The following is a 13,510-nucleotide window of genomic DNA, read 5'->3' on the forward strand; positions in this document are numbered from 1 at the left end:
AAATAAGTAAATCCTATCCAGAACACGAGTTGTAAAGTCCTTGCGAGTGAGTCCATTGGTTGTGGAATCAGTTCAGTGTTTAGGTGAGTGAAGTTGTCCAAATAGTTCAGAAGCCTGACAGTTGAAGGGTAATAACTGTTCCTGAACCTGGTGGTATAGGAGCTAAGGCTCCTGTAAAAAAAAAAATATAATAATAATAATTCAGCATGGCATTGAAAACCTTGGCAACTTCTATAGATGTGTGGTGGAAAATGTGCTAACTGGCTCCATTGCACATTGATATGTGAACACCAATCACTCTGAGCAGAAACTCCTGCAAAAGGTAGTGGGTTCGGCCCAGTACCTCACAGGTAAAACCCTCCCAACCATGAAATGCATCTATATGAAACGTTGCTTTAGAAAAGCAGCATCAGTCAACAAAGATCCTCTCCACCCAGGCCGTGCTCTCTTCTCGCTGCTGCCATCAGGTAGAAGGTACAAATGCCTCAGGACTCACACCACCGGGTTCAAGAGCAGTTACTGCCCCTTAGCCATCAGTTTCTTGAACAAAAAGGGATAACTACACTCATTTAAGGACTCTGTTATATTGTTATTTCATACTTGTTATTTATTGCTATTTATTTATTTCTGCATTTGCACAGTTTGTTTACAGTTAGTTAACAGTTCCTGATGTTTACAATTACTGTTCTAAAGATTTGCTAAATTTGCCCAAAGAAAAAGAATCTCAAAGGTGTATGGTGACATATATGTACTTTGATAATAAATTTTTACTTTGAAGTAATACTAAGAATGTGAGTTGTGGAGTCCCTAAGACCATAAGATATAAAAGTCCTTGAAAGTGAGTCCATAGGTTGTGTTCAGTGATCATTTGAGGTGAGTGAATCATCATCAGATTTAATATCACCAGCATATGTCGTGAAATTTTGTTATCTACACTGTTCAGGAGCCTGATGATTGAAGAGCAATAACTATTCAGCACTTAAAAATGGAATGATCAAATTCCTGTTGCTTAATGGAGAAGGCATTATTCATGTAGAACGATGATGAGGATATTTTTGCATTGACTTTTCAGTGTGGCATATAACTGCACAACTGCAGAGCTTACTTGCAGTTAATAATGTTTGTCCTCCTATTCCCTGAGTTGCCATATTATTACGCCTGGAGCTAAAAAGCTTATGAAAACTGATGAGAAGAAATGGGTTTTTATTCTCTCAAGTACATTATATCCTAATGTAACTTATGTTACTTCTCAGATTTCCCTTTTTAGTAAGGATCATTATTGCATGTCAAATTTGAAACTTGCTATGTTTACACTTGGAAGCCACACAGTAGTGTTTAGGTACTAATTTATTGCACTACATCCTGTATAAGCATCCCAGATCCTCATGATAATTTTCCTTTTATTCTATAAAAACATTCTGTCCATATCCTCTAAAATGAGCTTTGGTAAATGTAACTTCAGCTAGTTAATCTCCTATTGGAAGAAAACAAATGCAGGTATAAAAGAGGCTTGTTTTGAAAATAAGACTGCCCTACCATCCACATCAAATATCTTAAGATATCAGAAAGAGCTGATGTGTCCTAAAGTCTGCATTGCTAAAACGTAGCTCAATCGTGTTCTAGATGATACTATAAAACATGTGTATTGTCAGACTATGTTGCTACATTCCAAAGGTGTACAGGTTAGATTATGTGGTTACATCACTGGCCCTGAAGAAGGGTCTTGGCCTGAAACATGACTATTTACTCTTTTCTGTCCTGATGAAGGGCTTTGACCGAAAAGTCAACTGTTTACTCTTTTCCATAGATGCTGCCTGGCCTGCTGAGTTCCTCCAGCATTTTGTGTGTGTGTTGCTTTCAGCCTCCTACATCTGCAGATTTTATTTGTTTGTGATATCACTGGGCTTTATATTGCTGGATAACAGCTTAATTTCAATGCTGGAAGTCTACTATATAAATTGCTGAAAATAAACAGGTGGTCAGGCAGCTTCTGTGGATATATTCTTAGAATATTCATAGCTATGCTCTTTGGCATTGACAGCCTTTAAGTTCAATCTAAACCTTTCCTTCCTACATAGCCCTCTATTTCTCTATCATCCATATGCCTATTTAAGAGTTTCTTACCTGCACCCATTTCACTCACCTACACTCGGTAAAAACTTAACTCTGATATTCCCCCCCACCTCTACTTTCCTCCTATCATCTTAAAATTATGCCAATAATGTTAATGTTTTGGCTTGATGACATTTGATTACAACTCTGTTCCTGTCTTCACAGATGCTGAATCCAACCTAATGAGTATTCTGGGTTTTTTTCAATGTTAGTATTCCCATTCATCATTCAGTAAGCATTTATAAAATTGACGTGATCTAAATGGATGCAATGCACTTTGTTTTAAAAGCCACAAATGAGTTAACACATCTGACTAGAACTACTTAATGGTAGTTTAAATTACATCAGCTGCTAATTAACATTGAAGGAATGTATAGAAAATGAAGCTCTAATTTTAAAATGTGTCCCATGAATGCACCAGTAGCTATAAAAGACAGTGATACTGATTATCACATAGGTAATCATTCCTTGGTGATCTGAATGTAATGTGAGAACCAAATGTTCTTTTTTTTTCAGAACTTGCTACCCATATGTAAATTCATTTTAAATATTCTGAGCAAGTCCATAAAATGAAATTTAAAAGGTGGGATGTGGCATAGTTATTCGTATAGCCTTGTAGACTGGGCAGAAAGTCAAGAACTTTATAAATGCTAGCACCTCCTAAAGCTGGATTTTTAAAGTTGTATTGGGTTTGTCATTTTCTATTTGGTTACCTCAAGACATGCTATGATGTCAGAGGTGCTATATAAATGTAAATAGTTATTGAAGCGGAGGACTGTAATGATCTGTTTAAGTTACATTTCCTGATCAATAAAGCTAAATACATTCTGACTTAATATACAAAGAACATCATGTAACCCTTTGTTTGTATCTCCCTTCTCCCCACCTCCACAAACTCCATCATCCCTTCCCCAAATACAAGCTTCATGGATGCAAAAATTGAAAGAAAATCCAGTGTTTTCTCTCTTTCATGACATAACCCTTCCTTCTGCCGATCAGGAATTGTGTCAGAATCTTGTATTAGCGTGAAGAGAATTGTTATTTTTTTCTTTAGTTGATTTCATTGCAAAGGCATCAAATCTTTCTTCGAAGAATTGCAGACCCTTTCTCTTTCCTTAATCCTGTCACTTGCTGTCTTCCCCACTCCCACCTTGTCACTACTCTATTCTTTTGTTTTGTAAAGGATTATGATTAAGTTATTAATCTTCATTGCAAGGCCACCTTAATATGTTTTATAGAGCGAAAGGGCATTTCATAATTTTTGGTTTTCTTTTCTTTGAATCAAGAACAAAACTTGTGTGTTTTAGGCCTACCCTAACATCAGAGACAGTCAACATTGATAAAGTACTGTATGACTCCTGAAAACTAAAAAACTTCAGTTTCAAGGTGTCTGACTGCAAGGAACACAAAGCTTATACTCTAACTAATGTGCAGTTCAAATCCCTTAGCTGCCAATCACGACCCACATGTTTTATGTGCTTGGGTGAGTTTCTAGTCCACACTGCTAGGAGCAGTACTGATAGATATGAGCCACCTTTTCGCATCAACAACGAAGGGGTGGAAGAATGTCAGAACCTACTTCAGTGATATACTATCCTGAATTGATATCATTAGAGCAGAAATTCCCCGGATGAAGTTTGCTATATCGAAGTGCTGTGTAACCCAAAGGAATGCAAGGCGAATAAATGTAAGTCTAGCTTTTAATGGAATTTCATCTCTCTTTTTTTTGGTAGGCTAAAATACCCTGGTAAACGAGAGGCTAAAAGCTTGCTCGAGAAGCTGAGATGGGTTACCTTAGGATACCATTACAACTGGGAAACAAAGGTAATTTTTCTCTATGACTGAAAAAGCATTTTAAGAAAACATCTATTAAGTATATTATCAAGCAAAAGTCCTTTTTATCAAGTTCCATTTTTTTTTGTGATTTCCTCCCTATCCAGCTTCTAGTCTCTTGTCAACTTCGCACTTGAAAGCAAAGTTAACCAAAGTCATGGAACACTTCAGTACAGAAACAGGCTCTAAGGCCCATCTAATCAATGCAAACTGTTATTCTGCCCATCAATCTACAATTGACCATGGCCCTCCGTACCCTTCCCATCCATGTACCTATTGAAATTTCTCTTAAATGTTGAAATGAAACACACGCTTCTGCAGGAAGCTTGTTCTAAACTCGCACCACTCTCTGAGTGAAGGAGTTTCGCTTCATGTTTCCCTTAAACATTTTACTTTTCACTCTTATCCCATGACCTCTAGTTTTAATCTCACCCAACCTCTGGAAAAAGCCTGCTTACATTAATGCAATATCCCCCCTCGTAATTTTGTAGGCCTCTGTCAGATCTCCCCTCATTTTCCTATGCTCCAGGGAATAAGATCCTCACCTATTCAAGCTTTCCCTATAAATCTGGTCCTCAAGACCTAGCAACATCTTTGTATATTTCCTCTGCACTCTTTCAATCTTACTGATATTATTCCTGTAGGTAGGTGACCAAAGCGGCACACAATGCTCCAAGTTAAGTGTCACCAACATCCTATACAATTTCAACCTAACATCCCAACTCCTGTACTAAATATTTTGATTTATGAAGGCTAATATGCTAAAAGCTGTCTTTACGACCCTATCTATCTGTGATGTCACTTTTGTATTGTCAGATCCCTCTGTTCTACTGTACTCAGTACCTACTGTTTGCCATGTAAATCCTACTCTAGTTTGTCCCCCTCACATTTGTCTGCATTAAATTTCATCTGCCATTTCTCAGCATATTGTACACCCTCAATCTTTGTGTCATCTGCAAAATTGCTGATCCAATTTACTGCATTATCATCCAGATTGTTGATATAGATGACAAACAACAACAGACCCATCACCAATCCCTGCTGCACACTACTAATCACAGGCATCCAGTCCGAGAAGTAGCCATCTACTACCGCTCTCTAACTTCTCCCGCAAAGCCAATATTGAATCCATTTTACTACCTCATCCTGAATGCCAAGCAACTGAACCTTCTTGACCAGCCCCTTGGAATCCACTTGGTTCACGGAGGAGAAGCCTGTGCTCAGTAACCTCTCCTACTCTGACAAATTCATCCCAACAATCTTAGTCGTCCAAGTAATTTCTTTTCCTCTGCAAACACAAGGAAATCTGCAGATGCTGGAAATTCAAGCAACGCACACAAAATGCAGGTGGAACGCAGCAGGCCAGGCAGCATCTATAGGAAGAAGTACAGTCAACGTTTCAGGCTGAGACCCTTTGTCAGGACTAACCCTCGGCCCGAAACATCGACTGTACTCCTTCCTTTAGATGCTGCCTGGCCTGCTGCGTTCCACCAGCATTTTGTGTCTTTGCTTCTGCAAATGTTTTTGTACTACTGTCCACTGCTACTATCCAGGATGTTCGGAGTCTTCCTGTGTCTTAGCCTACTAAGGGTCTGGGCAGGAAAAAGAAGGAGACATATGTTAGGTACAGGTTGCTGAGTTTCAGCCAGTCCCTTGAGAACTGTAAGGGATGTAGGAGCTTCATTATCGTCATTACGTGTCGTGTCATGATGTAGGCAATCATGGACTGTGACCATGATTGTTCTTTAGAAGTGGTTTTCCGTTGTCTTCTTCTGGGCAGTGCCTTTACAAGAAGGGTGATCCTAGCCATTATCAATACTCTTCAGGGATTTGTCTGCCTGGCATCTGGTTGCACAACCAAGACTTGTGATAGGCACCAGTTGCTCATACAACCATCCACCACCTGCTCCCATAGTTTCACATGATCGTAATCTCCCCGGGGGGGGGGGGGGTGGCTGTGGCTAAGCCGGTGCTACACCTTTCCCAAGGGTGACCTGCAGGCTAGCGGAGTGAAAGAGCACCTTACATCTCCTTTGGTAGCGATGTATCTCCACCACACCACCCAAAAATGAAATTAGGAAGGCAGAAATGGACCATGAGACATACCTGGGAAACAAGATAAAGGAGAACATTCAGCAGATGCTGGAAACTTTGAGCAACGCACACAAAGTTCTGGAGGGGCTCAGCACATCAGGCCGCATCTCTGGAGGGCCATTCTTTTCAGGCCTAGGCCATTCATCAAAACAGTCTAAGCCCAATAAAGCTGGCTATTTATTCCCCTCCAGAGATGCTGACTGACTCTCAGCTCAACTGTTTATTCCTCTCCAGGGAATAAAGGAGAATCCTAAAATAATCTATAAGCATACACACTCAGTGTTTTAGGAACAGCTTTTTCCCCATCACCATCAGATTTCTGAATGGTCAATGAACCCATGAACACCACCTTGCTATTTGTCTTTAACACTAGTTATTTACTTTTATTGGAATTTACAGTAACTTGTACCTGCACTGTACTGCTGCCACAAAGCGTCAAATTTCACAACTTATGTCAGTGGCAATAAACCTGATTCTCTTTCTGAAGCAAATTAGGAGCAAAAAGTAACTAGGGAAGAGAGTACTGTAGGTCCCTTTAAGGATCAGTGTGGTTGTCTATATTTGGAACCTCATGCAATCGATGATGTTTTCAGTTATAATGTTATCAGTGTTTTCTGGAGGATGTGGAAGCTCCTGACAGATGAGGTGGATGTTCATGATCTTTTTCCCAGAGGGGAGCCCATAACAAAAGGACATTGGTTTAAACTGAGCAAGGAAAGATTTAAGAGGGACCTGAGGGGCAGTGTTTTTCACTCAGAGTGTGGTGGGTATATGGAACAAGCAGCCAGAGAAAGAGAGAAAAACAAGTACAATTAAAATCAGGATCCGGTTTAATATCACCAGCATATGTCATGAAATGTGTTGTCTTTGCAGCAACAGTATAATGCTATACATAATAATAGAAAATATATATATAATGTATATATAATAGTTAAATAAGTAGTGCAAAATAAAAACTAAGAAAGTAGTGAGGTAGTGTTCATGGGTTCAATGTCCATTCAGAAATTGGATGGTAGAGGGGAATTAGATGTTCTTGATCATTGAGTAGGTGCCTTCAGGCTTTTGTACCTTCTCCTGGGTGCTGGGGGTCCTCAACAATGGATGCTGCTTTGTTGAGGCATCGCTCGTTGAAGATATCCTGGATACTACAGAGGCCAGTGCCCACAATTGAGCTAACTTTACAACTCTCTGCAGCTTATTTCAATCCTGGGCAGTAGTTCCCCTCACCCCTCCCCCCCCCCCCCCCATACCAGACAGTGATACAGCCAGTTAGAATGCTCTCCGTCATACATCTGTAGAAATTTGCAAGTATTATTGGTGACATACCAAATCTCCTCAAACTCCTAATGAAGTATAGTTGATGTTGTGCCTTCTTTGTAGCTGAATTGATATGTTGGACCCAGGATAGATCCTCAGAGATATTGACACCCAGGAACTTGAAATGGCTCACTCTTTCCATCTCTGGTCCCTCTATGAGGACTGGTGTGTGTTCCCTTGTCTTACCCTTTCTGAACTCCACAATCAGTTCTTTGTTGTTCCTGACAATGAGTGCAAGCTTGCAACACTTAAATGACATTTAGGCAGATATACAAATAATAACTAACCCTAACAGTATGTCTTTGGATTGTGGAAGGAAACCAGAGCACCTGGAGGAAAACTATGCAGTCTTGGGGAGAACAGGCGGCTGCAGGTATTGAACTCCAATCGGAGATTGCTGGCACTACTCTACCGTCCCACCCCCTGCAGCCAGTGATAATGCTCCTTAAAGGGTTCTTTGCCATGGGTGCAATTGACTATCCTTTGGTCTTTCCATTTGCAGAGATATTCAGCTGAACACTATACAACATTTCCTGTAGACCTCGCATACCTGTCAGAACAGGTTGCAGCAGCTTGCGGTTTCCACCAGTTTAAGGCAGAAGCAGGAATATTGAACTATTATCATTTTGACTCTTCACTGGGTATTCATGTTGATGAATCTGAGATGGACTACTCCAAACCCCTCTTGTCATTCAGGTAAAGAAAAGTGAACAAAATACCACCTTTTTACCTCTTTTTGAAAGCCTTTGCTGATCTTCATGGTCTGTGTCAGGTAATGTTTTTAGTGGCAAAGTGCTAGTAATTAGAGGATAGTGGTTTAATATGACTGCCAAAAGAATCAGGGAATAAATACAGAAGCATTTATTCCATATTTGTTTATGATCAGTAATATATTACATGGAAGAATAATGTTATAATATTTTGAAAAATAATTGATAAATACATGAAGATTGAAAATTTACTGGATTTTGGGGGGGAAATGAGGGGATGCACTGAATTGGAATGGGATGTAAATTCAGTTGCGCCCATTGCATTAAAAATCAAAAGGCTGCAAATGCTGGTAGTCTAGAATAAAATAGAAAATGCTGGAAACACTTAACAAATCAGGCACTATCTGTGGAAAGAAATAAAGAGTAAATGATTTATGTTCAAAATACGAGGGGGCATAATTTTAATGTGTTTGGAGAGAAAGTTTAGGGGGAATGGAACCAGGGGTGGTGGTACAGGCAAATACATGAGGGGTGTTTAAGAGACTCTTAATCAAGCACATTGGTAGAAAAATGGAAGAAATGTGGTCGGGAAATGTTAGGTTGATCTTAGATCAATCTTAAGTTAAAAGACCGGCATAGCATCATGGGCCAACCTTTCATTGGAGTTGGGTCTCCAACTAAAGTATTAACTTGGTTCCTCTTTCCACAGATACTGTCTGACTTGCTGCAATTTCTCAGCATTATCTGCTTTTAGTTTTTTCAAAGAGCTGGTATGATGAGGGAGTTTCAATCTTTTATTCTAGTGGTTTTGCTTAAATGCTTTAAGCTGAAGGTTACTATTATTAGTACTGACTTTTGTTCCTCTGTTTCTAGTGCATCAAGCCAGTAGCTTTAAGAACTATTTATTTCAACTTTTAGGCTTGATTTCCATCTCTCCAGGAGTGTTCACAGCATGGAAAAGGATTTTTCAATCCTTTCACCATCTTACCATGTACCAACCTCTATCTCTAAACCCCCACTTCTCCCTCTTCTCCTCCACCTATCCCCCCCACAACCCTGTACCACCCTCACATCCTTTCCCATCTCACCAGGTTCCACATCACCTACTAGCCCATCTCAGCCCTACCTCTCACCTTCTTGTATTGACTATCTTCCCTCTGAACACTCAGTCCGATGCATCAGAGTCTCGACCTGAAACAGTGACAATCCCTTTGCCTCTACAGATGCTGCTAGACCAGCTGAGTTTCCTCAGCAGTTTGCTATTTTCACCAGATTCTAGCATTTGCAGTCTCTTGTGTCTCCCAACGAAAAGAACCTCTTGTTTATGGTCTAAATGCCCTTTATTTATGCTAAGGTTTAGCCTCCACTTCGTAATATACACAGACTTGAAAGGAGAACAGTTTGCAAACACTAAATTCAATTGAACAAAGACTGTAAAATTCTTCCTCAGCAGCATTTGCAAAATATTTCATGACTTTGTGGACTGCAGGGAATTGCTAAGTGGAAGGAGGGAGCAATAAAAAACAGCATGTGAAAGTAATTCTACCATTTTGCAAAACACTGACCATTTCTAAACTTAAATTGCATTTTCTTCCACTGTTGCACAATTTCTATCTGTCAGTGCTTGATAATCTTGGTTTTCTAGCAGCCCCTCTCTGAAGGCAGTAGGTGTCACACACATCATAACAGGAGAATCATTGCCATAACTGTTGTCTGAAGGGGGAAAGATCATGGGTGCATGCTCAAGTTCCATCAAAATGTTCTTTTCAAAGTTTTGTACAATCGACCTTCCAGATTCCAATTCAACTACTGTATAAAAAATGCTTCAGGCTAAAGAAGAATTTTGATGCTTCATCAGAAGCAAACATTCTCAATATAGTCACACTGCCATTATATTGCTATTCTGAAAGTAGAATGAAAATCCAAAGTCTTGGGCCAGATTTTCAGTGCTACATGATAATAATTACAAAAGAGTAATGATATATCATGTTTATTTTAAGACATCAATATTTGGATTTCTGTTGATTCCTCACAAATTATAATCTATGTGATGATGTCTGTTCTGAATGCATTGTATGGCATTTGTCAGGGTCTGTTTATTAGGTCCTTTTTTATGCTAACTTCTGTACTCTCTCCTTTCACCACAAGGTTATTCACTTTCACCTTTGCAACATTCCTCATGGCTATTACCATTATGTCCCTTCTACCTATTTGGTTGCCTCATTTTCTGTCTCTCTTGGCAGTTCTCCATCATTCACTCTGCTTAACCACATCTACACTGTGAAGTCTTGTTCTAGTCTTTGGTTGAAGCTTATTTTATTGACAGTTGGATTTTGCAGTGCACCCCTTATTCCTGTAATCGCTTTTGACCCTCAGACATGACCTCATTGTCCTACCTCCACTGACTGTTAAGTGGAGAAAATTGGCAGGTTAAATATAACTGAAATTGTTAAATTCTCTCCCTCTCCCTCTCCCTCTATTTCTCTATCCCCATCTATCTTTCTATCTCCATCTGTCTATCTCTCACTCTATCTATTTATCTATCTTTATCTCTCCATCTTCATCCTCCAGCTTTGGCCAGTCTGCTGTGTTTCTTCTCGGAGGCCGAAAGAGACAGGATCCTCCCCAGCCTTTGTTTATGCACAGCGGAGACATCATGATCATGTCAGGCAGCAGCCGTCTTCTGTACCATGCCGTACCCCGGATTATCCCCAATTTGGAAGGAGGGCCACTCCCCAGCTGTTTGGAAGGTACAAGCACTAGTAACAACCAGCAAAGCAACGAAGGTGACTGGGAAATCTGTGCAAAGTACCTGGAGACCTCCAGGGTAAACATGACTGTAAGACAAGTGCTGGGAGTTGGACAAAGTTTCCCAGTTGAGTCAGACAGAGAAACAAGAGAAGGCATCCAGCTATCCTCTTATCCTCAAGGCTTCTTCATGGAGACGAATTAACAAAAAGTGCTCAGCACGGATATGGCAGAGACTCCTTAATTCTTTTGACTATTCTTGGAGATTTTGTAAATGCAAAGCTGCCTCAGCTCTCTAGTTTACAAAATTCCTTTTCACATTTAAGGCCTTAAAATCTGATGGGAAAATGCCAAAGGGTTTTGTCATACATTCTCCGTCCACGCATGTTTTCTGCAATTGCAACCTTGGCTAAATTTGTGGGTTTTCCAGCCATATTTCTCCAAAATGGCTGGAAAATTGTTGTAATGGTTGCACATTTATTTACAAAGAGGAATTGTGCTGTAACTGATGGCGACTTTGATAAAGAGACATGTATTTAAAAAAGCCCAATAGCTATTACATGATCAAATCTGATGAGAGCTTCAATTTTATACCATCTGAATAATAAAAAGTATTAATATATGGTTATTGACTTCTCAGTTGCCTGAAATGCTTTAATTAAATGCATAATATAATGTCAGATTTGATAAATGGGTCTTTAAGTTCCTTATTCTGTAGTTCAGGAAGCCTTGCAAGCATACAAAAACTGCATAAAAGAGGACTATAAAACAAAGTTATAATGATGAAATGGCTGGTATTATCCTCACAATATTTTGCCACTAGCCTAGGTGCAGTGTGGGGAAAATACAAAGAAATCCACTTTGGAATTAAGAATAGGTCTAAATCCATTAAATATGGGTGTTCTGAAATATCGGGGACTATTAATATGAGAAACACAGAATAACAGCTTGCATGCTCACAAAAATAATTTGGGAAACAAGTAGAATATTGATCAAAATACTGCAGCTACTGGAACTTTGAAATAAAAATGCTAGGATTGGAATTGGAGGAATGGGGTTGGTTGGAATTGGCTTATATTGTCACATGTACCAAGGTACAGTGAAAAGCTTACCTTGCATACTGTACATGCAGATCAAATCATTATACTGTACATTGAAGTTAAGCAAGGGAAAAACAAGAGAACGCAGAATAAATTGCAGTGCAGGTAAACAATGAGGTGCGAAATCATAACAAGGTAACAAATCATAAACAAGAGAAAGTCTGAAGATGTTGGAATCCAAAGCAACACACAAAAAATGCTGGAGGAACTCGGCAGGTCACACAGCATCTATGGAAAAGAATAGATAATCGATGTTTCGTGCCGAGACCCTCCTTCAGGACTAAGAAGGCACAGGGAAGCTGCCAGAATAAAAAGGTGGAGGAAGGAGGTCAAGGGCTGGAGAAGGAGGAATCTGATAGGAGAGAAGAGTGGACCATAGGGGAAAGGGAAGGAGGAGGGGACCCAGGTGGAAGTAATGGGAAGGTGAGAAGAAGTAAAAAGGTCAAAGTCAGGAATAAAGGAAGGGAGTGAGGGAATTTATTGGAGGCTACCCAGATGGAATATAAGATGTTGCTCCTCCAACCTAAGGGTGGCCCCATCTTGGCACAAGAGGAGGCATAGGAATGTGTTGGAATGGGAATCGGAATTAAAATGTTCAGCCACCAGGAAGTCCAGCTTGTGGGGGTGGATGGTGCAGAGGTGCTCGAAGAAGCAGTCCTCAATTTACGAAGGGTCTCACCAGTGTAGAGGAGGCTGCATCGGGAGTACTGGACATAATGATGACCCCAGCAGATTCGCAGGTGAAATGTTGCCTCACCTGGACCACTAAATGAAGGTGAGGGAGGAGGTGTATGGGCTGCTGTAGCATTTAGGCCACTTGCAGGAGTAAGTGCCGGGAGGGACAAATGGACAAGGGAATCGTGTAGGGAGCGATCCATGTAGAAATCAGAGAGGGGAAGGTAAAGGTATGTTAAGTGGAAGGATCCCTTTGGAGATGGCAGAAGTTGTAGAGGATAATGTGTTGGATACAAAGGCTAATAGAGTGGTAGGTGAGGACAAGAGGGACTGTCTCTTTTGAGATGCTGGGAAGATGGGGTGAGCACAGATAGACAGGAAATAGAGGAGATGCGGGTCAGGGCAGAGTCAATAGTGAAGGAAGGGGAAACCCCATTCTTTAAAGAAGGACATCTCTTATATGGAAAGCCCCAACCTGGGAACAGATACGGTGGAGGCATAGGAACTGAGTAAAGGGAATAGAATTTTTACAGGAGTGGGAAGAGGTATAGACAAGATAACTAGGAATCAGTAGGGTTAGGGTTACCTAACCACTGTTGGAAACAAGGAGACTCAAGAAAGGGAGGGAGGTGTCAGAGATGGATCAAGTGAATTTAAGGGCAGGGTGGAAGTTGGAGGTAAAGCTGGAAACTTGACAAGCTCCGCATGGATGCATGAAACTGCACCAGTGCTGTCATCAGTGTAGCGAAGGAAGAAAGGAAGTATAACCAAGGAAGGCGTTGAACATGGACTGTTCTACATGGCCAATGAAGAAGCAGGCATCACTGGGACCCATACATGTGCCCATGGTTACCCCCCAAGTCTGGAGAAATTGGGTAGTTTGTGAAATCTAGAGTCCACTTAATTCCACTAGGGAACTGT

General features: G+C 40.4%; 1 protein-coding gene across 1 annotated transcript in view; it reads left to right on the top strand.

The window, feature by feature from the left end:
- alkbh1 (alkB homolog 1, histone H2A dioxygenase) overlaps window positions 1–11,455 on the top strand; it is a 56,207-nt gene extending 44,752 nt beyond the window's left edge. The window contains exons 4-6 of the mRNA XM_059961660.1: window positions 3,846–3,936; window positions 7,859–8,052; window positions 10,638–11,455. Coding sequence (XP_059817643.1) covers window positions 3,846–3,936; window positions 7,859–8,052; window positions 10,638–11,019 — 667 coding nt within the window. The 3' untranslated portion in view covers window positions 11,020–11,455. The remainder of the gene's footprint in view (window positions 1–3,845; window positions 3,937–7,858; window positions 8,053–10,637) is intronic.
- The last annotated feature ends 2,055 nt before the right edge of the window (window positions 11,456–13,510 follow it).

The sequence above is a fragment of the Hypanus sabinus genome, chromosome 2 (genome assembly GCF_030144855.1).
Source record: "Hypanus sabinus isolate sHypSab1 chromosome 2, sHypSab1.hap1, whole genome shotgun sequence".
In the NCBI taxonomy this organism is placed as follows: Eukaryota; Metazoa; Chordata; class Chondrichthyes; order Myliobatiformes; family Dasyatidae; genus Hypanus; species Hypanus sabinus.